This window comes from Panthera leo, chromosome B3, assembly GCF_018350215.1.
Source record: "Panthera leo isolate Ple1 chromosome B3, P.leo_Ple1_pat1.1, whole genome shotgun sequence".
NCBI lineage: Eukaryota > Metazoa > Chordata > Mammalia > Carnivora > Felidae > Panthera > Panthera leo.
This window is the reverse complement of record NC_056684.1, coordinates 19,098,332-19,125,713: the sequence shown is the minus strand read 5'-3', so window position 1 is coordinate 19,125,713 and position 27,382 is coordinate 19,098,332. Positions and strand designations below refer to the sequence as shown.

The window sequence follows — 27,382 nt, the reverse complement described above, 5'->3', positions numbered from 1 at the left end:
TTATGTTTTAAAGTATTTTTTAGTGTTTACTTTTGAGAGAGATTGAGAGAGAGAGAGAGAGAGAGAAAGTACAAGCGGGGGAGGGGCAGAGAGAGAGGGAGTCACAGAATCCAAAGCAGGCTCCAGACTCTGGGCTGTCAGCACAGAGCCCGATTTGGGGCTTGAACTCATGAACTGCCAGACCATGACCTGAGCCAAAGTCAGACACTTAACTGACTGAGCCACCCAGGCACCCCATATTGTGACCTTTCTTGATGCCACCACTGGGGACACCGACTATCCTGTCCTCTACGTGGTGGCTTAGCAGTGTGAACAGGCTGCCTGCTTTGAACTCCTTACTTCATGCACTTGTCTCTTCCCTTGTCAAAGGGGGTCCACGCCACCCCCGCCATCACAACCAGCTTGTCACCGAAAGTTGTGCAGGGCCTCCCAGTACCCCCACTGGGAGGGGAAGACCGCAAGCAAACATGAATTCCCCCGGGGCCGAACAGTAAGGTCCCAAACAGAGTTCTTTCCCTCCTGATTTGTGGCTTCTGGCCCCACTAGGAACCAGAAAACCGAGTCGGCAAGCTGATGGTGGGAAGAAATGGACCCAGAGCTGGGGGCTGATACAGGCGATCTCCCCAAGGGCGGAGCTGGGGCGGTGGACTGAGCGTATGGCCCGGGGTCCCCCTGGGGGTAGCAGTGACTTCTGTCCCCATTGAAACATGCACACCTTGGGGCTTGAGACTCGATGCCCATCCTCCCTGAGAACACACAGATGCAAGGTGCCCTCCTGGCCCTTTTGGGGTCCCTGAACATGGGGGGAAGCTTCACTTTTCCCTGCAGGAGAACCTGTGGGGACCCAGGTAGCCGGTGCGGCAGGACTGAGGGCCGAGGCCTGTGCCCTCTGCCTGGGGCTGCCCTGATGCCTTCCGGCAACACTCGTCAGCCCCAATCTGGGGCAGGACCCAGAGCCAAGGGATGAATATGATCTATGCTCTAGGCCTTTAGGGGCTCCCATTCGAGTGGGGGGAACAGGTCTGCATATACCCCAAGATAAGAAAGCAGCCCGTGTTGGTGGGTTGGGTGGGGCGGGGGGACTCGGGACTGTGGCAAAAGGCACTTTCCTGAATTCACATCCAAAGAAGCTTCTAACCCTCAGGAATTCCAGCTGGGGAGGGAGACAGGGGTGGGGGGTGGGGGGGCAATAAGGCCCCGCCTACAGTGCTCCCTCTGGTCTGCACACGGGCCTCAGTGGGCCCCAGGGGCGGGGGCGGGAAGGACAGAGCCAGAGCAGGTCAGACAGAGGGCTGCTGGGCTGTGCTTACAAGTTTCAACCCTGCAGAGTCCTGGTGGATAAAACCCCACGCTCCCCCTTCCCCTTCACATAGCTGTTTTCATTTGGCTCACTTCCTCCCAATCTTTGCTCATAAACATGCACATTTTTGACAGCTCAACATTTTTTGTTTTTGGTCTCAGAAGCTCAGGAGAAGCATGTGAATTGCACTGCAATGTAGAGCAATTTCCTCACAAAGGCTGAAAATGAGAAATAGAGGGCCTGTTCGACTCACATCGAGCTGGAAAAGCCCCAGGGGGACTTCTTTGAGAGCGTTTTCTGAGAAATCCGCATCCCTGAGGTGGTTTTTCCAAAAGACAGCCATTTTGTCTGGTAGAGATTCCAGGGCATTTTTGGATGCTCTACAACATTTCTAAGAGTTCGACAAGAAAGAGAATGAGACATTAGTTAGCTTGTCAAGTGCCGGAGGGCCTAGGAGAAAGACTGTTTCCAAACCTGATATTAAAAATCAGAATGCTACAATAAGCTTCTGTCATAAGTGCAACGGAGTCAAGACGCTACAAACTGTTATTGTCCCGTTTTCCTGTCCTTTTGCCCCAAGAAAGGGACGGGAATGGTTTCCTGAGGGAGACAAAGGTGGCTCATAGTCCTTTCCCTTCATTCCAGAACATCTGGCCCATTGTCCTTGGAAATAATGGCATCATTCAGGACCATGCTCCAGAGAGGAACAGTTTCCCACACACATATGTTTCCACCAGAATGTTAATGCTAGTGACAGAGAATTTCTTGGTTCAAAACCAATGGCAATAAAACATAAATATTCTTTATGGTATTCCATCTGTTTTAACAAGCAAACTTCCCAAGAAGCAAAACCACCATTTAATTGGCAGTGCTGTGGAGGCAGATGATTTCTGCTTCTTTATTCTGATTTCACAGCTATCTGAAAGGAACTGTGCCCCCATTCTGGGGCAGAAGTCTTCCTACACCGGACATATGAGCTGTGACTGTGGAAAGTTCTATGGGCGTCATGACGTGAACCTCAAGCCCGGAGCCAGGTGCTGGCTCTCACGTGAGTTACCTGCCTGAGACACTCAGGGGCTGGATGCTCTTGAGGGACACTCTTCCCAGGGTAAGAGGGGGACGGCAGTGCTACTACCCAGTGTGGCCACCCAGGGGGCGCAAGTGAGCGCACTGAGAGAGCCCTGGGTAATGACCAGCTTCTGGCACAATACTAACCAAAGGGCAGGCCCAGGCATCTGGAAACACCTTCAGGTTATTTCTGGAGACATTCAGATAACTGAGTGACTTGAAAGAATGAAGAAAAAGGGCAGGGAGTTCCGTCAATTTATTGTTAGAGATGTCGAGTTCCTGCAGCTTCCGCAAACCGATCCAGTTAGTGGCTAGGGGAAAATAAATAAATAAATGCATCAGTAAACAAACAAACAAACAAAAAAGGTCCTATCAAGAAGTACACCACAACAAAGTAAGTCAGGTTACTGATGATCCAACATACCACTTTCTTCTTCAAACAACTTTTCCAAGTAGTTTTTTGAAGCTGTCAATTTTTGAAGTTTTAAGAGGTGCAAGAATCCTGGTGGGAGATGGGGCAATTTATTGCTGGAAATGTCAATTTCCAGGAGCCTGTGGTTGGAGAAGAAGGAAGGCAAGGCATCAGAACAAAGAGGTAAAGCATCAAGGTTCCGTGTCTCTGCACACGTCTTTCTCTTTTCCCCTCGGACCAAGCTAAAGAGTGTGGGTTGAAAATGCAGAGTAGGGTTGGTATTCATTGCATTAACTGTGTAGACAAAGAAAATCAACTGTCTCTTTTGTGGGCCCTGGTCTCACTGACTCATAGGGTTGCAAACCTTTCTCAATATATGATAGCAAAAGAAGCTGGTGTCCTGAAAGTTCCTGGAAGGCCACAGGGCGGTGCTTTCAGGCATCTGGAACCTGGTTAGGGACCCCCGCTCAGATGGCACTTGACCTTTAAATGTTTGTGTGCAGTTGGGGCACCTGGGTGGCTCAGTCAGTTAAGCGTCCAACTTCAGCTCAGGTCATGATCTCACGGCTTGTGAGTTCGAGCCCCGCATTGGGCTCTGTGCTGATGGCTCAGAGCCTGGAGCCTGCTTCGGATTCTGTCTCCCTATCTCTCTGCTCCCCCCCCACCCCATTCACGCTCTGTCTCTCCCTCTCTCTCAAAAATAAATAAACATTAAAAAATTAAATGTTTGTGTGCAACCTTCTTCCTCATGGGTTATGTCTGACCCTATGCTCTTTGCAACATTCTCCCTTAACTTTGCTTAGAGCCTTAGCTCTAAGGCTCCAGTCCTTCGGAAGATGGGGCTTTGCAGGTAGGCATCATCAGTACATCCATGTGCTGCAGGGGGAAGGTGCAGGCCTGTTCCCACGCTCTCCCTCCCCCCCGCAAAAGGAGACCAGGAGTTGCCCACACTATCCACCCGCTGTTAATTCTTTCTATGATGCCTTTCTCACTTAACTTTCTCTGGGAGGTGGAATAAAAGCTTTGCACCAACCAGGAGTATTTCAGCATCCTCTGATTCCTGTGTGTGAGACCAAGACTGGATGTCTCAGGCAGGCAGGTCTGCATGGCCACCAGTGGGAGTATAAATGTGTGCCGGACAAACCGCCCCTCTAGACTTCTCTGCGTTCACCCCAAAAAGCGGGGAGGCCTTATTCCTCAGAGCTTGTATAAGGGCAGGCAGAACTTCTCTCCCATTCCTGAGAGTTTGTTTTCAAAACCACAAAGGACACTTAGGGAGTACGTGTAGGAGGAGGGCAGTGGTGGCGGCTGGGTGCGGAGGTCCCCATCCCCACTCTGGGAGGCCTGAGTGGGCCGAGTGCCCACCTGGAACAGATGATTTCATCCGATGACTGCACGCCAGGCAGCTCCCCCAGGTGGTTGTTGGAGAGGTTCAGCTTCCGGAGGTTGATGAGTCCCCAGGGGATGACGGAGGGGAGGGAAGACAGGCAATTGGCAGAAAGGTCCAGCTCTGTGATCTGGCAGGAGATGTCTATGAGCCAGTCTAGATCCACCCAGGGCAACTTGAGATGGGACCATTTCACACGCAGCGCCTGGATGTGGAGAAAGGAGAAAAGCACCCACGGATGGTGAGCCCACGGCTAACATAGGCTTGGGATAAAGCAATGGTTTATTCATGTGTGAGTCTGTCTGTTCATCTCGGCTGGAGTCCCTGGACGTCAGGATCTTGGCTGACTTGTAGCTGGCATTGGGGACATACCTGTTCCCATCTGCACCTGTGTCTCACAGGTCATCTCTGCAAGACTCCACCTCACTCTCCGGCCTCTAGAGGGAGCAAGCGTTACCTCTCACAGGGCAGGAATCAGCAGGAATGGCACCTGCTGTGTGCAGGGGGGAGGCCACCCACACTTAGAGGAACCTCCCCAGACTGGAGCAGAAGGCTGAAGGTCTTCTGACCTCCCTCCAGGGGCCTCTTCCCTGTGATTAGAGATGCTGCTGCCGGCAACATGGAGGGCCCCATGTTGGGTGCTTTGTGGATGGGCTTGCAGAGAGAGAGAGAGAGAGAGAGAGAGAGAGAGAGAGAGAGAGAAAGAGAGAGAGACAAAGAGACTGAATACACAATGGCCAGGCCATATGTAAAAAATGGAACTTTGACACACAAGCAGCAACCTGCCCAGAAAACTAACCCCCTTATCTGTAGTAACCAGCCCAGGAAGCCAGCCTGTTCTAAGCCAGACTCATAGGAAGCCAAGCCTCCATGGCTAACATCAATCCAGGAAGCTACACAATAGCTTCTGGAACAGTTGAACTCAAATCGCCAGGGCTTGACTCATAATGGACAGTTTCACTAGTCTTTGGCCCTATGTCCAACTTAAACCAACCAGAGAAAGCCAAAATGCTCCCCCAACCAAACATGTAGAACACCCCCCCCCCCCCAGCCCCGCTTCTATTTAGCTGCCTCCAGCTTTCCCATTGAGAGCCTCCAGTTGGGAAACACCCAAGGCTTTCCCTTTTCCCCACTATGAAGCTTTCTCACTCTTCTGCCAAAACACAAGCGAACGTAGTTGACTCCCTTCCTACAGCAAGCTCTGAATAAATCGCCTTTGCTTTCCTCATCGGGTTAGTTTTTGTTTATTTCCACAAGGCAGAGTCAGAAAGGCCAGAAGCTTGCTGGTGTGTGGTGGTAAAAAGAGATCTGGTAAAAAGAGATCTGGTTAAGTACACACGAACAGGGCTTTTCTCTTTCTTCTGGATTATCAAAGAATTTGGGGCTCAGTTAGGTTTCGGTGGGGGGCGGGAGGAGGAAATCAGCTTCTGGGCTTGTTTCTCCAAAGCAGCTGGAAAGGCGTATGAGAAAATTAGAGGAACAAAAACCAGGGCTTGGCAGATGGGAAAATGTATTCACCAAGCCCATGGCGGGAAAGACCAGTAATAACTTGGGGTAAAGTTTGCTTTCAAAATTGGCAGCAGCAGACTGCTTATGTGGCCACTAGATGGTGATAGTGTGTCGTCTTTATCTCCTTAGCTGAGCTGCCAGGATTGGAAAGGGTCGGTCTATCACGCCCTCTCAAAGCTCTGGTCTTTGAACCAGGGGATGAAGGACTGTGTCTCTGTCTTATTTCTCTCTCCATTCACGTGGATGAAGAGAGACAGGTGATGGCATACTGGATTTCAGGACAAAAGAATGGAGTTTTAATTTCAGCTGATTTTTAAAAAAAGACAAGTCATTCTATTGCTGTTTCTACTGTCATTACTGTTCCCCCCACAATTTTTTATTTTGAAAAAGTTCAGAACTGCAGAAAAGCTGAACTTGGACACAGTGAGCACCCCTAAAATGCCCTGCACCTAGATACCACTGTTACTCTGTTGCCACATTTTGCTTTCTCTCCTTTCTCTCCACAGACACTTTTCATTTTTTGTGGAATCATTTCCAAGTAAATTAGCGCCACCAGGACACTTAACCCCTAAATACTTCAGCATGTATCTCTAAAGAACAAGAATATTTTTCGAGGTGACCTCCATTATTTATCATTTTCAAGGAATGAAATCGATACGATATTATCAAATCTACAGTCCACATTCAAATAGTCCCAGCCGTCCCAGACATGTCTTTTATAATTATTTTATGTCCTGATCCAGGATCCCATCAAGAATCACACACTGAATTTATTGGTCATGTCCCTTTACTCTTCTTTAAGCTAGAAGAATCCTCATGGCTTTTTATGTCTTTTCCAACATTGGCATTGCAATTTTTCAAGTCATTCCAGTTGTCTCATAGAATACCCCACAATCTGAATCGACTCAATTGTTTCCCAATGTTGAGATTCAAGTGAAGCATTTTTGGCAAAAATCTCAGACAATGATGAGTCCTACCAATTGGATCTCATGCGAGGGCAACTGATGTCAGGTTATTCCCCTGTTGGTGATGCCAGGCCTGACCTCTTGTTGAAGGTTGTGTCTGTCAGATCCCTCCTTTATAAAGGTACATTTTGCTCTTTGTGACTAATGAGCAAGCTGTGGGGTGATACTCTGAGACTAGTGAGTATCTTGTGTTCCTACATCATTTCATCCACTGATTTCAGCATCCACTGTTGACCCTGGCCTGACTCAGTTAGTACACTGATGGTTGCAAAACAGTGATTTTTCTAAAATGATCATTCCTTCTACACTTGTTACTTGGCATTCTTCTGTGCAGAAGGGTGTCTCCCTCTCCTTTTAAGTATCACTATGGACTCATGGATTCTTTTTTTACTCAAAGTATTGCCATTACTATTATCATTATTTCTTTTGCTGCTCAGATCATCCCCAGTTTGGCCAGTGGGAGTCCCATCAACGGGGCTCCTGTGTTCCTCTGACATGTCCCTACATGTTTTGGGCACTTCCTTACTTCCTGGCAAGATAAGGTGCTCCAGTCTCTTCTGGTGCTTTCCAACCCCCAGCCCTGGAATCAGCCCCGATTCCCTTTAGCAGAAAATGGTATTTAGAAACCAAGATCTGGTGTTAGGTGTACCCACTGCTACTGGGGTGTCACTGCTTCTCAGCCCACTGATCCAACACAGCTCTGTGTTACACAGGAGTCCCTCCTGATGCCTTCATTTCAAATCCAGCCACATGCACTTCTCCCTAATCTTTCCATAATTCCTAATTGTATCACCCTTCATCTGGCTATTATTGGCTTTCATCTGTTAAATAAGCGGTTTGGACCTGATGATGTCTAAGTCACTTCTGGACCCAGGATTCTGTCTGGCTCGTGTGCTTTGAAGGACAGTGTTCTCCTACCGGGAGCCTTGGGATAAGGAAGACAGCCAACCTAGGAGCAGGCTGGCAGGAAGGTCACTGTGTCAGGTTTTGCAATGTCAAGTCAAAGAAGGCCCTCCAGGGGCCTGGCTGCCTCCTCTTCCTGGGTTCTTGGAGACACACACAGGTCCCAGGCCCAGACAGCTGGACACAAAGCCAAGAGGGCTCAGATTGCAATCTGACTCTCCACTCACCCTGTGTGGCCATTCTGGTCAATCAATATCAAGCGGATTGGACTTGAATGGAAACGGCAGCCAAATGTAAGCTGATGAGGAGGCTGATTTGGGTTTGATTAAAAAAAATTTTTTTTTTTAACGTTTATTTATTTTTGAGACAGAGAGAGACAGAGCATGAACGGGGGAGGGTCACAGAGAGAGGGAGACACAGGATCCGAAGCAGGTTCCAGGCTCTGAGCTGTCAGCACAGAGCCCGACGCGGGGCTCGAACCCATGGACCGTGAGATCATGACCTGAGCCGAAGTCGGATGCTTAACCAACCGAGCCACCCAGGCGCCCCTGGGTTTGATTTTTAACAATAAATCTTAGGTGTCTATGGAAAGTCTCATACATAAAACTATAAGACCATCAAAAGTAAATGAAAATGAGAAATGCATCAGAGTATTACTGTGACACGAACCACTTATGCTACAAATGCATTAGACATCCTTGGTGGATGAGCTTAGGTGTTCTTTCCTCACAATGGCAATCTCCCTCCGGCATCTCCTGCACGTTCTGGGAGTCCAGAGCTGCAGCTTGTAAGTGCATGAAGAGCAGGGACTTGACCTCAGGAGACTCTGAGCCCTGTGTCTGAGCCCCTCCAGGTGGGGGTCTTGGGCAAGTCGCGGTGGATGTGAATACCATCTTGGGCTTGGTCTGGCTCAACTCCCTTTATATGAACTTGCCTGCTGATTTTGTACTGTGCTAACTCAAACTATCTCCTATGCCCCAGCAGGTGTGGCCTGTCCAGAGCCTGGTCCACGTGCACCTCCCTGCAGAGCCTTGACTGACAGTGTCTGAAGGTCAGCAGCATGCCTAGCATGTAGCAGACACTAAATAAATGTTTGTGCACTGACAAGAATCAAACCACCGAGAACCGCAGTCCAATCCATATTCACACCTCTAACCACATCGATCATCCTAAGATGTCAAGGTCTGCTCAGAACTTTTCAGGCTCCCCACACCCCCTGCCTGAATGCAGCAGGACATCCGAGCTCCTTCCCTGGGCAGCCCCACATTGCCAGTCTCCCCAGCCTCTTTCCAGCTTTACACCTCCCTGTCTCCTACCTGCCCTCTGCTTGCCCTTTGCGCTCCTGTTGGCAGAAGGTTTGTGGAGTTAATAATTTGTTGTAGGTAGAAGAAGCTGGGGATGGGCATGCTCCCAAGAGCAGAGGATTCAAGGCCAAGGATAAAGCGCCAATTAAAGCACAGCAACAGCCTGTTCATGAATGAACCACATGGCTCAGAAAGTGGACCCAACACTGAAATTCCTAGGTAGGCTGTGGGGACTAAGGGAGTGTGGCCTTGTTGTCAGTAACTGACTGTCCCATCTGCCAAAGGGCTGCTGGGGCTGCTGATAGTCCCCCCGGAACGTGCGTTGTTTGGTAACACTTGGACATGTGGCAAACACATTGTGGGCGCTGACATTTTTTGTAAAAGCTTCTTCCTGAAAACTGGCCTTCTGTTGATGGTGGGTGTCATGAGGTCACTCAAGGACCAAGTTTCTGCAGGCCTGGCTGGCCGGCCTCTGCCTTCACACTCTGCTCTGCCACTACGATGAAGGGGGCAAGAAACCTCCTCCTGGCTCTGCACCCCGCTCCGGTTTCTCTCCCCTGGAATTCACAGTCCTCTTAGCTCCTGTCTACATCCTACTTGTGCAAGCTTCAGTGCAAGGACTGCCTTCCTCATCCCCAACCAGGGTCTGCATCGCCTCCAGTTACGTGACAGGGACACCACCTTGCTTCACTTGCGTTTGTACATTTAGCCACGTTTGCTTGAGTACTGTGATGTGTAAGCCATTCTGTGAGCACTGGGGCAGATGAGAGAAATGGCTTACCAAGTGGAACCAAGGCGCAGGGAGATTATGGTTTAAAGGACAGAAGTGTGTGTGTGTGTGTGTGTGTGTGTGTGTGTGTGTGTGTGTGTTAAATATGCATCTGGTCGCCCTAACTCATGGGTTTCTTTTTTTCTTTTTTTTAATGTTTATTCACTTTTGAGAGACAGAGACAGAGCATGAGCAGGGGAAAGGCAGAGAGAGAGAGAGGGGGACACAGAATCTGAAGCAGTCTCCAGGCTCTGAGCTATCAGCACAGAGCCTGATGAGGGGCTCGAACTCACGAACCATGAGATTATGACCTGAGCTGAAGTCGGACGCTCAACCAACTGAGCCACCCAGGCGCCCCTAACTCATGGGTTTCTTGATCTTCATGGACTATGAGCAGGTGATGCTGACCACACAGCCACGAAAGAACACTTGTAGGGAAACCACACGTGCTTCTTTTTGGGGGCACTGTTCTAGCAGAAGAAAATCATCAGTAACAAGTGAGTGGCTGTGTGCCATTGAATTCCCCAGACACGAGGAAGAGGGGGAAGCAGATGCTGCCAGTTCCTAATATTTAGCTCTTTCTGGGTCTTACACCCGCCAGAGCTTCTGCAGGGTTGAAATTTGTTAAAGTCAAGCTCCCAGAGAAGTCAGAAAAAGCAGAAGTCTGAAAACAGGAAAACACACTCAGAATATAAACATCCTGGTATTGAGGAGGGCACCTTTTGGGATGAGCACTGGGTGTTGTATGGAAACCAATTTGACAATAAATTTCATATATTAAAAAAAAAAAAGACTATAAACATCCTTGTGAAAAGATTTCTGGGCTTGGGAGCTGCAAATAAATGTGTGAGACTTCTACCTGGTCTTGGGTTGGTGTGAAAACTTTCATTTACAAAAGTTATTTGGGCGCACAAACACTGTAGGGTGCCCAAGCGTTTACGGAACAGTGAAAGGAGTCTAACCCACGCAGAGTTAAGAAGATAATAGTACACGTCACATGGAAACGGAGCCGGGTAAGCCCCGAAGCCTTCATTACTTACTTGTGTTTAGTCCGGGAAGGATCACAATAAACAAGGTTCTGGGGGACAGAAGCCAGCGATTGCATAATGAAATCCATGCACGCGGAATCGCAAAATCAAAGACAGCTGGATGCGGAGACCCCCCCCCCCCCCAATTCACCAGCACTGTGGTTAAGGCACCCCCACTCCAGAGCAAACAGACAGATACGTGTTCCTGTTTGTCCTCAATCACGAGCCCTTTAAATTTCAGGCCAAAGAGAAGGAAGTACTACTCTTCCAGGAGGCACAGTGTGATGGCTTAGAAACATATTTCCTGGGACAGTGGTAGTGATTAGAATCGAATCAAGAAGGACTAGGTGTATGTAAGGGCATGGCTCAATACGGATAGTGATGTTTGGGGTGCTTCTGTGTGTATGAAAAACCTCCTTGTCCCGTAGTGGAGGCTGCGGTCCAGTTACCCGCCTTTACACAATCCTTCTTAAAGCCACCGGACACAAAATGTCACGGTGAGAGAGCCAGTGGACCACAATGATATCACTTATGGTTGCTTTTATGTCAGTGCAACCTTTATTGGTGGAAGAAAAATAATTGGTAAGTGGAGGGCTGTGGTCTACAAAGCTTTCAGCCTGGTTTTTAACGTTGACAGTTGCAGGTTGGTGGGGTGGGGGTGGGGGTTGCGCTGAGGGCCTCTGTCATTGGTTAGGTGGAGAGCAGCCTCACTAGAGTAGAGGTTCGATGTTACATCGTTACTTGTCTCTGCGGGGGCCCACAGAGCAGAATTCGTACCTCTTCTCCCTGTCTTGCCAATTCATCATTCCTCCCAGTTGGTCAGCATTTGACCTGTGGCCTATGGTTAACTGTGTAAGAATCTTCCCTCCTAGAGACTATAAATCCCTTGAGGTAATCGACTGGAGCTCCATGACACTAGGGAATGACACAAAAAGGCAGCTTCTTGAATTAGTCTATTCAATCAAGACGTACATGTTAAAAGGGGATGGGGGAGGGGCACGTGGGTGGCTCTGACGGTTAAGCGTCTGAGTCTTGATTTCAGCTCAGGTCATGATCTCATAGTTTGTGAGTTCGAGCCCCACGTTGGACTCTGCACTGACAGTGTGAAGCGTCCTTGGGATTCTCTCCCTCCATTTCTCTCTGCCCCTCCCATGCTCACACATGGTTCCCCCCCCCTGCCCCAAAATAAATAAATAAACTTAAAAAGAAATAAAAGGGGATGCAGGATAAATAGAATCTTCTAAAATGTATTTGTGAATCCTTGGCCAACATAAAACTCAAGCCCTTCTTTCTATGATTAAGCGAAAATTCCTGGGATGATGGCAGAGGGGTCTTCTCCTTGTTGAATCAGCCAGAAAGACAGGAACAACTTTCTGATAGGGAAAGGAGCAGTCAGGGCAACCAGACCGCTGCGGAGGCCACAAAACCAATGGGTCTAATCTAAACAGAACTGAATTGCTAAAAAGCTTGAGGAATAAACCCAAAGAAACCCTAAAAGTGAAGATGCCTGCAAATGTTCTCTGGGAAGCCGGACTGTGAGAGGAGGTCATGGATGACAAGGGTTTGGCTGGACAGAGGACCAGCATGTTGGGGACGGCAGCTCTGTCCCAGCCTCCTCGTGCGCGTGAGGGCTATGACACATAAGAACCGTCTGTGCCTGCCTCGTCATCCCCAGAGGGAACGCTCCATGTGAGACCTTCCAAACCCCTGCCGCTCAAGTCCCTGCCAGAGTGTAGGGCTCTTGAGAAGAGAGGGAACATTCAGCATGTAAAGATGAGCAGGACACTGGATGTCTGCCCATGCACACAAAGTGGGCACGAGTGGTGGACCCAGGTCAAGGGCAACAGAGCGGCGGCCACAAGGATGGTGTTATGAGCTGAACTGCGTTCCCCATAAAAGATACGTTGAAGCCCCAATCCCCAGTACCTCCAAATGTGAGCTTCATTGGAAACAGGGTCTTTACAGAGATAATTAAGTTAGAATGAGGTTATTAAGGCGGGTCCTCATCTAATATGACTGACTGGTGTCCTTCTGAAAAGGGGAGACTGAGTCACAAAGGCAGATACATGCAGAGAGAGGACGGTGCAAAGACGTGCAGGGGAAAATGGCATGTTGCTGGGGTGACGGGTTTACAAGCCAAGGAAAGTCGCAGACTGCCAGCTACCACCAGAAGTTAGGAAGAGGCAAGGAAGGACCCTCCCCTGGAGCTGAGAGGGAACATAGTCCTGCTGCTGACATCTTGATGTCAGACTTCTGACCTTCAGAACTTGAGACAACACATTTCTCAACAACCAGTTTTTGGTACTTTGTTACGGTAGCAGTGATATAGAAGATAACAAGTGAAACGAAGACTACAGAAGTCAAGACCTGAGATCTTGGAACATCCCATCAACAGAGGCCCACACATTAAAAAAGGAAAACAAAGAAACAGACATTCTTGAAGTCCAAAAGGATGCCTATTGAGATAAGTAGATTAGAAATATGATAAAAAGGTAAGGGAAAGGACAGCAAGATGGTCATGAAATTAGCAAAAAGCCTGGGAGGGCTCCATAGTGTAAAGGAGCGTTTCAAAAGGGACCTGAGAATAACTACAGGGAGTAAAGGAAGGGACAGATAAAGAGAAAGGGGAGGTCAGCCTTCTTTTCAAACTCAGGAGGAAGATTAATTTTATGAGGCAGTTAATGAAATGACTGAGGAAAAACAATGTAATCTGTTCTGAAAAAGCATGTCTGCTCAAAATGCTGCAATATCAGAATTAGTATAGTGGTTCGCTGCCAATATCATTCAAGACAAACAAACACAAGGAAATATTACCATAGAAACCAGATCAATGGGACACAGAAGTACCAAAATAACTTACAAGCAAACCAATGATGGCATGTTCAACAGTATACATGGAACTGTCTGCTGCCTCCAAGGGCACACTCAAGGTCAGACTGTAGGGAAACCGTCTGGAAGTCGAGCTAGGATCACAGGATGACACATTCTTGGTGACTCTCTGCGATGCACGTACCGACTTTCCTGCCCACTCTTTCGGCTGACTCTCACAGTAACCTTGTAAGGTCAGGCACCATTTGTCCGTAAAGAAGCTCAGGGAGATCTGCTCAAAGGTAACAGAACCAGGATGGCGATGCAGGTGCCCAGTGCTCTGTCTGGTCCCATCCTACCATACCGCCATGTTCCCATGGCCGTGGAAAAGCTGACACTGTTTCAAAGGCATGACGAGAAATAACCAAGGCTTCCTGAGAGTAATAAAGATACCCGAACAACCCCCACCCCAAAATACAGCCATGCTAAGTCTTTGTGCTCCAACCCAGGGCAAAAGGGAAAAGAAAAACTAATGAAAATTGAAGAAAAGTACCAGCAGACTAGGACAGATCCACTAAGCAAAAAATGAAGCGAGGAATTCTACAGGTACACACCGCCATAAAAATGGGAGACACCAATGGTAGGAGGCAGGAGAATGAGTTTTGTGTTCAAATAGGAAGGTGCACATTTACTGATTAAATTCTGAGTGTGAAGGAAAAGTAAATAGGAAAAAGGAAAAGGAAAAAAGGGAGCAGGGAGAGGCAAACATCTCTTGAGACAGAAGATAGTATCTTGTCTCAAGACCACGGCAAAGTACAGGTAGAACCAAGGATGGAGGCAGGATTAGAAGGTGGCCAATTCTTTGAACATGAAAACACGCCCTTTTAAGTAATGCGTGTGTGGCAGAGAGAAACCAAGTCACAACAGAATCTATTTTTAGAACAACAAAAACATTAGAAGTAATGAAAAAGAAAATGCACAACTCTGATCAGAATTGCAAAAAGAAAAAGTGAAACATTGTAAACCAGCCCCACCCAAGTTAGAAAGCTAAAAGAAAACAGGAAAATTAGACCAATTAGACTAAGCGTAGAAAAACAGGAAAATTAGAACAAATAGATTAAGCACAGAAAAACCAGAATGAAGTGAAGACAAGGAAGATAATAAAGCCAAGATAAATAAAGCGAATTCAAGGGTCTTTGAAATAATAATAATAAAGTCAATAACAAAAGACTAAATAAAAAAAAGTTTAAATGTACTTTTAATAATCTGAGAATGAAAATGATCATCTGACAACTGTGTAAAAACAATGTTTAAGTTATGGAAGGTGTTGTCCTTGGCCACAGGTAACAAACCAAATAAAGATGTTGAAATTGCAGATTCACTTTCAAAGATAGAAATTCTCAAAGTGACATAAACAGAGAAAAAACAAAATCATGTACATAAGACAAACAAATAAGGAAAATAACTAGTGGCTCACTGCCCAAAGTTTCCTAATTCAGTATGTGTCTTTTTTAGTATTTTATCCCAAAGTTTTAACTTTTATTTTTTTATTAATTTTTAAAAATTCCAATGTAGCTAACGTACAGTGTTATATCAGTTCAGGTGTACAATACAGTGATTCGGCAATTCTGTATATTACTCAGAGCACATCAGGACAAGTGCACCCCTCAATCCCCATCACCTACTTCACCCATCCACCCAGTCACCTCCCCTCTGGTAACCCTCAGTTTGTTCTTCATAGTTAAGAGTATCTGAACGCCAAAAAGTGTTTAATAAAATTTATCACTTTTTCTTCACTAAATTTTTTTAAAATAAAGAGAAGGGCTTTTTTTTTTTCTTTAAACATTCACTGTGTGTTTTTTTTCCCCTGTAGTATTTCAGTCATTCCTTTTAAAAATGGGAAGGTTACAAGAAATATTCCGTCACTAGTTCCAAGTTAATTTTGCCAACATCTATTTGAGAAGGGGCGGGGGGAGGGGGAACACAAGAAATAAAATGTCTGCAGTTAACTAAACTAGCTTATTATTGAGCAAACCTTTGCTTCTTCAACTTAAAATTTTTTTTTTAACATTTATTTATTTTTGAGAGACAGAAGGAGACAGAGCACAAGTAGGGGAGCGGGCAGAGAGGGAGGGAGACACAGAATCCAAAGCAGGCTCCAGGCTCCGAGATGTCAGCACAGAGCCCGATGCGGGGCTCGAACTCACGAGCCAAGAGATCGTGACCTGAGCTGAAGTTGGAGGCTTAACTGACTGGGTCACCCAGGCGTCCCTTCCTCAACTTTTAAACAAAGACAAAAATTTCTACCTTCCAGGACTGTATAGGGGAATAAAGCAGAACGTCTGCCAAAGTTGTCAGCTATGAAGTCTTATGTAAATGGGAGGTTACTGCATCTATAAAATTTCATCCATCCATCCATCCATCCATCCATCCATCCATCCATCCATCCATCTATCCATCCATCCATCTGTCCATCCATCCATCCATTCACGCATGCAACCATCTGTTCATCTTTCCCAGGCCCTACACTGGGGGTCAAACACAAAGCAAATTGGCTAACTCCCCTGCTTTTGAGAAGCTTCCAGTCAGATGGGAGAGCTGACATTATACAATAATGTCCTCCAGACAATCTCAAACCTTGTTAAGTGCTGTGAATACAATGGACAGGAAGCTCTGAGAGATATAAGGGGATCTGACCAGGCCTGTGGATCAAGGAAGCCTTCCTGAGGATGTTGTGTGGGGGTTACGATTTGAAGGGTGTCCTAGGGTCAAGGAACAGTGTGTGCTAAGTGTTGGGGAGACAGGCATGCTTCTTCCTGGCTATGTGGTATCCACCCTGCACGAATGGTACAATTTCGCCTGCTGCTGGACGTTTTTTTCCCTTCCCCTAATTTCTTCTTATTATAAATAGCAGGGTGTTGACCACGTTTGTGGGAATAGCTTTTTTTCCTTTTAAATTATGTCCTAGAGGTATCTCTCAGAAAGGAAATGACAAATTCAGAACAGTTCACTGGGAGAAAGAGTTTTATGGGTTTTGTCACATGATGCCAATAACTTTGCACACATACGGAACAGATTTACAGTGCCAGCAGTAAGGCCTTGGTGTGCCTATTTCTCTATGACCCCGCCAAGTGTCTTACTCAGCATTAATATTTATTTTTGCTAGTTTAACAGGTTTCTGTCAGTTCTTTTAAGTTGCTTTAATTCAACTTTCTATAATTATCATTGAATTTATGTATGTATCCATGCCATGATTTGCTGCCTGTGTTTTCTTATATGTAAATTAATCCTTAATTTCTCTCAATTTCTTACTCAACAGAATTTATGAGCAATGTGGTGGCAAGGGCCATGGTTCTGGCTTGGTTACCCCTGAGTCCCGAGCACGTAGCAGGTGATCTATAAACACTGGCTGAATTAAATTCAGTTATCGCCTGCCATGTACATTCTACCAATGATCTATTTTGAATTTAAGTTTTGGTCAGTTTTTTTTTTTCAAAAATCTTCTATTGCTCTCTTTTTTATATTTCTTTTCAAAATTATATTTTCCTATAAGTGTTTGGCTTTAATATATAAATCACTCATCTGATTTCTGGCGATGTACCTTTATATTTGTAAAAAACTTGGTAATGTAATCATCTCTCTTTCACAACTGGGATAAATGCCCTTTTAAAAATATATTCTGATGGGTTTCCAGTGTTTAACTCACCTGTCTGAAGTGTATTTGCATCGCTACAGATGTAATTGTCTATATACTGATACCCACCATAGCAACCACATCTGATACTGTTTCTTTGCACTCTTTCCTTACTGTGTTTTCCAGTTTGTCATTTAAGCTCAAATCATAGTTTTAATATTTCTGCATCTCTGTTTTATTCATCAGTTTCTTCATTTTAACTAAATACAAGTGGTTTCTTTCACTGCTGTTTCACATCATGGTTTAAGATCTGGGAGGAAGTCTGTCACGAAAGCCTCCTTGAAAGGTTATCCTGTGTCCTTGCTCACTTCCTCTACTGTATAACCTCACTACCCTATTTCAAGTTCTAAGAAGAACTAACAGCATGGATGGTATAGCCAGAAAGCGTCCGGAGAAGGAAGGCATGAGGGCAGGGAAAGATTCAGTATTTGGAAACTGGAGAAAACAGACACGTGTAGAATCATCAGCTAAATTCCTCACAAAAGCACAAGAAAGGTCGAATTGATGGACAGAGGCTGCAACAGTCCTGAGGTCTGAGTTCGTGACTTTTCGAGGGGCTGGTGAAAGGCTTTCTCTTCCTCTCACACAAGCAAGTGGTGAGAAGGGCAGGCCCCGGGTGGTGAGTCTGCTCCCAGAGCCGCCTCCTACCCGCTGGGGTGCTGCTGCTCCAGAGACTGAATTCTGGGGACACCAGTTCCTACACCTGTTACACTGCCAGCTGTGAGGAGGGTGTGAGGGTCTAAGAAGGTGGGAATGTGCATACGTCGAAATACTCTGGAAAGCATAAAACTCTTTTTTTTTAATACTTATTTTTGAGAGAGAGAGAGAGAGAAAAAGAGAGAGAGAGAGAGTGGGGGAGGAGCAGAGAGAGAGGGAGACACAGAATCTGAAGCAGGCTCCAGGCTCTGAGCTGTCAGTACAGAGCCCAACGTGGGGCTCAAACTCATGAACCGGTAGATCATGACCTGAACCAAAGTCGGATGTTTAACTGACTGAGCCACCCAGATGCCCCTGGAGAGCATAAAGCTCTTGAATAAAAACTCTTTGCATCAAGCAGTAGGCCTAACCCAAGACAAGGGTGTTCCCCAGAGGACTCAGTGTCCCTCAGAAAAGGCTTCTTGCATGGAGCATCTGGGTGGCTCAGTTGGTTAAACTTCCGACTTCAGCTTGGATCATGATCTCACGGTTCGTGGGTTTGAGCCCCTTATCGGGCTCTGTGCAGACAGCTCGGAGCCTGGAGCCTGCTTTGGATTCTGTGTCTCCCTCTGTCTCTGCTCTCCCCCACTCACACTGTCTCGCTCTCTCTCTCAAAAATAAACAAACATTAAAAAAAAGAAGAAGAAGAAAGAAAAGGCTGCTTTCCCATGGGATTTCAGGTGCTCTCGTCCGACCTGTCAGTCAATCCGTCAGCCACTCATGAAGGCCCCAGCAACAGCCAAGAGGCCATATTTGCTGCTTCCTATCCTTTCTGAGCATCCTGCAAACACAAATCCTTGGACACCACCCCCACCCCTACCCCTCCCGCCCCAGATCACGTGGATGGAGAAGAGCTGCTTCAGCTCGGAAAATGTGCAGCCAGAACGTTTGTTCCTGGGCACAGACACAGGCATCTGAATGGTGGGCCACCAGGAATTTTTAAGGCACATAAGCCAGAGCTGATCCAAAAAGTGATGATGGTGACGAAGATGATGATGATGGTAAATGATAACCAATGTTCCTCTCTAGGCGAGCTGCCCAATTTAAAACCATTAGAGACTTTTAGAAGGAAATTAACAATTTCTCCATTGGGTTGCCTCAAGATAAATTCCAGTTCTTGTCTACTTGCAATACTCAGAGCAGCCCCAGAAAGCCCTATTGCCAGGCCTGCTAACTGCTTGAATGGAGACAAACATCATGGCTATTCCAGGACCTGCTCAGGCCTTTCCTGGCATTTCTGAGTTTTCCTGTTCCTTTCTGGGCATGCCAAATGTTGCTATTTCTCATGGCAACAAAGCAAACATTGACAGGACCTCTGCCATGAACACAGGCCGTCTCGTTAAACTTTCAGGCAAGGGTTTGGCAGCTTTCAAGAGGGGGGCCAGCAAACCAGAGCCAGGAAACAGCTCCGGCCAGGTCCGACTTGGCTTTGTGTTTGCTCTTCTAAAAGTATGTCCAGACCACGTGGTGTGGGTTCTGGGACCTTCCTCACCAAACACCAACACAACCTAAGCAACCTGCTGTTGCCAGTGGAAAATCAATGTGGACTTTTCTGCACTTCCCCATTTGTGGGCAGAAAAGCAGGTTCTGGCAGTCTGACCCGAAGGCACGCAGGAAGGCTCTGAACCTTCACTGGCTCTGGCTTCCACAGAGGCAGTGATTATACACAAAATACCCACCAGCTGGTGAAGGAGGCAGAGCATAAAGGCACAGAAAACAAGAGGACTACTTCTGCACGGTCACTGCCGCGAACACCAGCAAAGGCAAGGTAGTTTTCAGGCCATGCATCCATGGCAGCAAAGCACCCTCGTAACGGCGGCTCTTGCCTAATATTCTGAGCCCAAAATGCCCAGTTCAGACCCACTGCTCACCTGGAAAGGTAGCAGCACTTACCTCTGGCTCCTGAGTCATCCTTCCTGATTGCTGGGTCCCTCTGGACTGTGCCTGCCTCCCTTTCCTCTGCCAGAAGCACGGAAGGAATGTGCTATCATAGGTTAGAGATCACAGGCAGCCCGACACACCCACTGCCAGACACAAAGGCACTTGCCTTTGAAATTCACGTGAATAATCAAAATACCACCTGTTTTGGGGAAGCCCAAAAAATCCTTATGACTCAGTCTGCACTGTAAAGTTCATTTTCTCTTCTGGGCCACGGAGAAGAAAAGTGACATTGTCTTTTCTTTGTCTACTCCTTCTAACACGCAATAATGACTTTTATGCTCTATGACTATCTTGGCAAACGTAGCAGGATTTACCCTGGAAAAGATGGCAGATATAGATGCCAACCATTTCTGCTTTTAACCTTTAGCCAAGAAAATCAAAGTCACTGGCTCTCAAGCTTGGGGGCACACTGGAATCACCTGGGGAATGTTTTACACTAAACTGATGCAGGTCCCACCCACGATTCAGATTCAATCAGTGTAGGGTATGACAGGAGCACTGGGATTCTTAGAAGTTCCCAGGGAGTCCATGTACAGAGAAATATGATAACCGCTGATGAACTTGGGAGGTACAGTTCAGGAATCAAGAAATGGGAAAAGCCCTGAGTTCAGAAGACTCAGGTTCTGGTCTGAGTATTACTGCTTAGTATTTGCTGTCCTTGGACAAGTAACAGAATGTCTCTAAACCATAATATTTTCATCTGGAAAACAGATTATATCCCTGCAGTTCATACCAAGGTGTTGTAGGGATCAAATAGGGTAAGAAGGTGTTGGGAAAAACACCAAGGACAATATAAAGGTAGAGGCTGGATGGTGACTATTTCCTTTACAACATGAGGTTAATCTTTAACATTTATTGTACATTTACTATTGATAAGAATATTGGTATTCTTTATGTTATTTATTTATTTTCAAAAATTTTATTTTTACGTAATCTCTACACCCAGTGTGGGGCTGGAGCTCACAACCCCAAGATCAAAAGTTGCATGCTCTAATGACTGAGCCAGCCAGGCACCCCTGGTATTCTTTAAAAACTACAAAACCAGCAAATAAGGGACCAGTTAAAAGGAAATAGTGATGAATAGAATATAAAAAGATGGGAGTAATAAGTCAGTATGACAGGTACCACATAAATGTGAATTGAGTGGATTCCTGAAAGACACACTCTCAGATGGGATTAAAAACTAAATGCTGTTTATAAAATACACCTAAGACAATCAAAAAACTGAAGATAAATGTCTGGGAAAACTTATAAAAGGTTGATTCAAAAAAAAAAAATAATGTCCTGGGGCCATGTGAAGAGCAGACAATCCCAATTTTAATGATAGAAGCATGAACAGGATTAAAGCGGTTATTTGACATAATGAAATAAGTCAAAATGGGTCCTAAAGCCATAAACCAGGCATATGAAGCAAAAACTTATAGAACCATGTGACAAGGTAGAAAAAAAAATCAGAAGCAGGAAATACATATATACACATAATACATAAACATGTATTTTATAAATGTTTATGTGTACATCCATGTGTATATTTCAGATTCTGATAAAGAAAGCCAGCACAAATTGATAGCACACAAAATATTTGAATAATGCAAATGACAAGCTAAAATTAGGGGGAAAAAAAGACTGAAGTATTTAACTTAGTAAATCTAAAAAAGAACTCCAATAATAATAGCTATTTTCTATTAGGTACTTATCATGTGCCAGGCATTGTTTTTAGAATGTTACAAATATTACCACATTTAACTGTCAAGCATCCCTCTGAGACAGATACTTTATCTCTCTTTATCTTTCTTATCTTTCAGATAAGGAAACAAAACAGAGAAGTAAAGTTACCATATGAAGGTCCTAGAGCAGTGAAGTCTGGAGCCTGGATTAGCCCAGGAAATCTCACACCGCAATACCCAAAATACTCAAAGACAAACACTCAGTATTCAAAGAGGGAGATGTGATGATTTTAGTATAAAGATAAAATTAATAAGAAACAAACAAACCATTAAATACATACATACATACATACATACATACATACATACATACATACACAAATCTAGCAAGTCCTTTGACAAAACCACTAAAACATATAAATCCCTGGCTGGTCTGATTAAGTTTAATTTTTTTTTTTTTTTAACATTTATTTAGTTTTGAGACAAATAGAGACAGAGCATGAGCAGGGGAGGGTCACAGAGAGAGGGAGGCACAGAATCCGAAACAGGCTCCACGCTCTGAGCTGTCAGCCCAGAGCCCGATGTGGGGCTCGAACTCACGGACCGCGAGATCATGACTGAGCCAAAGTTGGACGCCCAACCGACTGAGCCACCCAGGCGCCCCTAAGTTTAAAAGAGAAAAAGTAAAGTAAAACTGTCCAACATCATAAATGAAAAGGGAAATTTATCATCATCATTTGTTACATCAACAAATTAAAGTAGAAAAGTTTCATGAATGTATCAATAGCTGCCAAAAATTCCAAAAAGGAATTTGACAAAATCCCACAATCTTCCCTTATAATAAAAACTCTTAAGCAGAAAAAAAGATATGGAAACTACCCAAATATAACAACAGTCTATATACCAAAAATCTACAGCAAATGCCTACAGATTGCTCAGGACAAGACCTTTAAAATCAGGAACAAGAGAGATGCATCTCTATCATGATGATTCAACTTTTGACATTTCTAGTGATACCACAGGACATGAAATAAAATGCATTATATAAATATTAGAGAAGGAGAGACAAACCTATTTGGAATTTGCAGATAACTTAATCACATGCCTAAAAGTTTCAAGAACTCTTCTAAAAACTTAGAATTAATAAGAGAAGTTGGTAAAGGGACGGGATTAAACATAAATAAACAAAAGAGCTTTCCTCCATATCAGTAACATCAGGTTGAAAACAGACATGGAAAAGAATTGTATTTTATTCAAATAGTGGGAAAAGCAATAAACAAGACAGGTCCAGGTTCTTTATGAATAAAACTATAAAATCTTTTTAAAGTATGAAAAATAAAAATATAAAATAAAATTCAAAATCTCATTAAAGAACATAAAAGCTACACAGAGTCATTGCTGGAAATGCACAAAATAGAAGAACAAATGTGTAATAACAGTCAATATATTTTCAAAGAAAAAACCCAAATAGCAAGTAGAAAATATGCATTAATAGGCTGTAAGACTAAAAAAAAAAATGTCTATTATCAAAAAAGTATGGCATTTACCTAGAAATAGATTAACAGGCCAGTGGACCAGTACAGAGAATCCCAAAATCCATACAGATAGATCCTGGGGAAAATAGCCATGGTGACATCTCAATTCAGAAGGAAAAGGAAGTTCTATTTAAAAGATTGTGCTGGAATAACTGAACATCCATCTAGCAAAGGTGAAAGCTAGATTCCCTCCCTCATACCACACATACAAATACATATCACAAAAATTAAAGCTTAAAATATAAAAAATAAAAGAATAAAAATATTACAAGATACCCCAGGAGGAGAATATTTATATAAAATTGAGGTGGGAATGACTTTCTTATATAACCCAGATGCCATAAGAAAAAGACATACCTGATTACATATTCTTGTATCTTTGTTATCACAAAAGATAACAGACAAAAAAGAAAAATAAGGAATTGGAGAAAATATTGGCAATATGTATGATTAAAAAACGTTTAAAATCTGATATACAAAAGGTCCTCCAAGATGAGAAGAGATGACCAACCCTTTAGGAAAATAATCAACAAATAGTAACAAGCAACTAATGTGAATGAGGGGAAATGCAAATAGTTCATAAAGATATGACAAGATGTTTGATATTGTTAATAATAATAGCGTGGCCAGTAAAACAAGGAGCTCTCAGGGGCGCCTGGGTGGCTCAGTCAGTAAAGCATCTGACTTCGGTTCAGGTCATGGTCTCATGGTCTGTGATTTCAAGCCCCACGACAGGCTCTGTGCTGACAGCTCAGAGCCTGGAGCCTGCTTCACAGTCTGTGTCCCTTCTCTCTCTGCCCCTCCCCTGCTCATGCTCTGTCTCTCTCTCTCAAAAGTAAATAAACATTAAAAAAATTAACACACACAAACAAAAAAACAAGGAGCTCACATTTTCATCCAACAGACTGATGAAAATTAAAAGGCTTCTGGATATCTAGAGCCAAGGGAACAGAGATTGCCCATATAATGTTGGTGAAAGTGTGAATCCCCATAGGTTTTTGAGAAAGTGATCCACTTTTAGGATTTAGATCTACAGAAGCAAATATCCTAGAAAACCAGGCTGTATTACAAGGGGCAAAGCCGAGAAATAACCCAAATGTCCACCAACAGGAAAAGGGCGGAGGCAACTAAGCTGCATTTACTCGATACATTTATTTATTTGTTTGTTTGATTATTTATTTATGTATGCTTATTTATGTATTTATTTTGAGAGAGAGAGAGAGAGAGACAGAGCGAGTGGGGGAGGGGCAGAGAGAGAGAGAGAATCTCAAGCAGGCTCTGCACTGTCCACACAGAGCCTGATGTGGTACCTGATCTCACAAATTGTGAGATCATGACCTGCGCCAATATCAAGAGTCAGATGCTTAACTGACCTTAACTGACCTTAACTGACCTTAACTGCCACCTAAGCATCTCAGGCATGTATTTAAAAGAATGGCTTTTAGCCACATTGCTAGATTTAAAAAGCCAAATTGGGGGCACCTGGGTGGCTCAGTCAGTTAAGCATCCAACCCTTGATTTCAGTTCAGGTCATGGTCTTATGGTTCGTGGGATCGAGCCCCCAGTTGGGCTCCGCACTGTCAGTGTGGAGCCCACTTGGGATTCTCTCTGCCCCTCCCCTACTTGTTCTCTCTCTCTCTCTCAAAATAAATAAATAAACATTAAAAAAAAATAAAAAGCCAAATTGATGATAATGGAAGTAACGTAACATGATTTTTTGTTATTACAATGGAAAACTAACTAAAACAACATTCTGCATGTTTTTCCAGTTTAATTCAGATATAATTGACATATAATATTGGGTAAGTTGAAGGTGTACAACTTGACTTAATACACTTATATGTTGCAAAATGATTACCACCATAGTGTTAACTGACACCTGTATCATGTCACCTAATCATCATTTCTTTTCTGGGGTGGAACATTTAGGATTTACTCTTTCAGCAACTTTCAAGTATATGATACAGTATTATTAACTGTAATCACAAAGCTGTATATTAGATCTGCAGAACTTCTTTGTCTTATAAGTGAAGTTTATACAGTGTGACCAACATCTCCGCATTTTCTGCACCCTCCAGCTCCCGGCAAAGCATCTACTCTGAGTTTCTATGAGTTTGGCTTTTTCTGATTCCTCACATAAATAAGATCATACAGTATTTGCCTTTCTGCGTCTGACTCATTTCATTTAGCACAATGTCCTCAAAGTCTATCCATCTAGTTGAAAATGGCAGGATGTCCCTCTTTCTTGTGACTGAAAAGTATCCGATCATATATATGTACCACTTCTTCTTTATCCATTCATCCATAGGCAGGGACAACTCACCATTTTTCCCGGACAGTTGCTGGACAAGGTGCTAGCCTCAATGAAGTACTTCCTGAGGAGATGTTTGCTGGGGTCAGGACTGTCCAATAAGATGTAGGAACAGAAGAAGGCCCCATGCCGAAGCAGGAATATGGCGATGTCTTCATTTCCTAAAGGACAGAAAATGGGAAGCTAAGGTCATTCATATGTAGAGTGTGGCACAGCTGTCCAAAATGGCGGACGCTAATATGTGAAATGGGAACGCAAAGGGTAGTTGTGCTGGTAGAGCTCCTCTACTACTTCCCTTGAGGCGTCAAATTCCTGTTAGTGAGAGACTTTTTGTGGGACCCTGACCTGTGGTGTGCCTCCTACTACAGTCCCATTTGCCACAGTTGGTCCCTGTCACTGAAATCCCCTTGCAGGGGTGAGTGGGGCAAATGAGGGAAGGTGCAGACATCTTGAAAAAGAGGCAAATAATGGAATTTTCAAATGTCTCCATACAGGCTCTTTAAGAGCTTTAAGGGTGAAGGGTGAAGCTATAAGGGTGAAGCCACCATCCCACATCTGGAAACTTTGAGGCTTCCCATGGGCAGGATTGGCTGGGGGACCCACCTGACTTGATGGCTGCATAGAGGGGCAAGCGCACAATGACAGGAAACTCGTTCTTCCTGACAGCGTAGCTTTCCGGGTCGGCCCCGTGTGTCAGGACCAGGAGCTTCACCACCCCCAGATGCCCTCTTTGGCAAGCCAAGGCCAGCATCCAGTTCAGCAGCCTCTGGGGGCTGCAGGCACCTGGGAGGAGATGACAGGACAAAGGCAAAGTGTCACTGAAGGGTTCTGGTTTTTCCCACTCCCATGTCCCCTTGGACCATTGATAGAGCTGGCCTGTCTCTAGCTGAAAGTGCCTTCTGTCAGGTTGATGCTGCTTTCTGGAACAGTCCCTCTGAATTGCATGGGACACTTTCCCACATCATTATAAACCCACTTGCTCATCACATAATGCCAAAGGAGAAAAAGCAGCATTTGAAACAGCATATATAGTGTAATTATAACTGAATAAAAAAAAAAAATGTATGTGTGAAGTAAGACTAAAAGGTACCATCCCAGTGTTGCAGCTTTGACTCTGGGTAGTGGGATTATGACCATTATTCCCCTCATCCTTCTCCCCATCCCCATCCCCATCAATAGCATTACATACAGGGACACGGGCTTTGGAGACAGGCAGCTTAGGGTTAAAACATTTCAGCGGTGTAATCTTAAAACAAATTTCTTTGCCTCTCCATGATTCAGTTTACCCATTGCTAAAATGGGAATAATAACACTCACCCTCCCAAGTTTAACATGAGGGTTGCATGACATAATGTATGTCAAGTGCCTGGCTCAAAACATTCTAACTCATTATATGTCATCATGTTTTTAGAGTACTAACACTTTACTGCATTTCTAAAATATCTGTAAGACACATATACTACTTTCATAAATGAAAAGAAAAAAGCTGTGATGAAAGAAATAGATCTAACTATCCAGCCTAGAATTTTGAGAATTACTCCCTGCAAGAACCACCTACTTAATTCCCGAATGAAGTAACATTTAGTCCACTGAATGAACAGAGACAGTGTGGGCTAAAGTGTTACAATATCTTCAAGTTCAAAGGAATGCAATGCCTTTTAGATGTAGCTGCCATGGAAAAATGATCTCATCTTCCACATTGACACTTGCCAAGTGCACTATAACATTGTCTCATTTCCAGAGGCTGAAAGTCCTTAGGAACCAAAGTGGTCCCAAGCATGGAGATGGGGACCCTCCCCTCCATGGTAAGAAATTGACCAGGACATAGGGGTGAGGAGGGGGTGGAAGAAATGAAGATTCAGCACAAAGGGCATCCGGTGCAGTGCCTGGGCTACAGCAGATGGTAAATAAATGTCCCGTCTTCTCCCTCTGGTAACTAGAATTAACAACTCAAAGGAGGTGGTATTTGAACACATATTGACAAGGGATCCCTAACTCATTTACCGCCAGGATATCTAGAGATGAGAAATCCAGTCATCATGCTGCTAACTGCTGTTGAGGATGGATGTACACCAGTCTTAGGAA

The 27,382-nt window shown here is 44.7% G+C and overlaps 1 protein-coding gene across 3 annotated transcripts in view; it reads right to left on the bottom strand.

Moving 5' to 3' along the window:
- The window catches only part of LRRK1 (leucine rich repeat kinase 1), a 148,918-nt gene that overhangs the window by 64,875 nt on the left and 56,661 nt on the right, over positions 1-27,382 (bottom strand). For all 3 annotated transcript variants that reach the window (XR_006203399.1, XM_042941183.1, XM_042941184.1), the window contains exons 5-10: positions 25,901-26,080; positions 25,310-25,458; positions 4,146-4,372; positions 2,793-2,920; positions 2,516-2,679; positions 1,554-1,691 (exon numbers count right to left, since the gene is read on the bottom strand). Coding sequence is in view for 2 of the 3 variants with exons in the window: in XM_042941183.1 (XP_042797117.1) it covers positions 1,554-1,691; positions 2,516-2,679; positions 2,793-2,920; positions 4,146-4,372; positions 25,310-25,458; positions 25,901-26,080 (986 nt within the window). In the remaining variant the exon portion in view is untranslated. The remainder of the gene's footprint in view (positions 1-1,553; positions 1,692-2,515; positions 2,680-2,792; positions 2,921-4,145; positions 4,373-25,309; positions 25,459-25,900; positions 26,081-27,382) is intronic.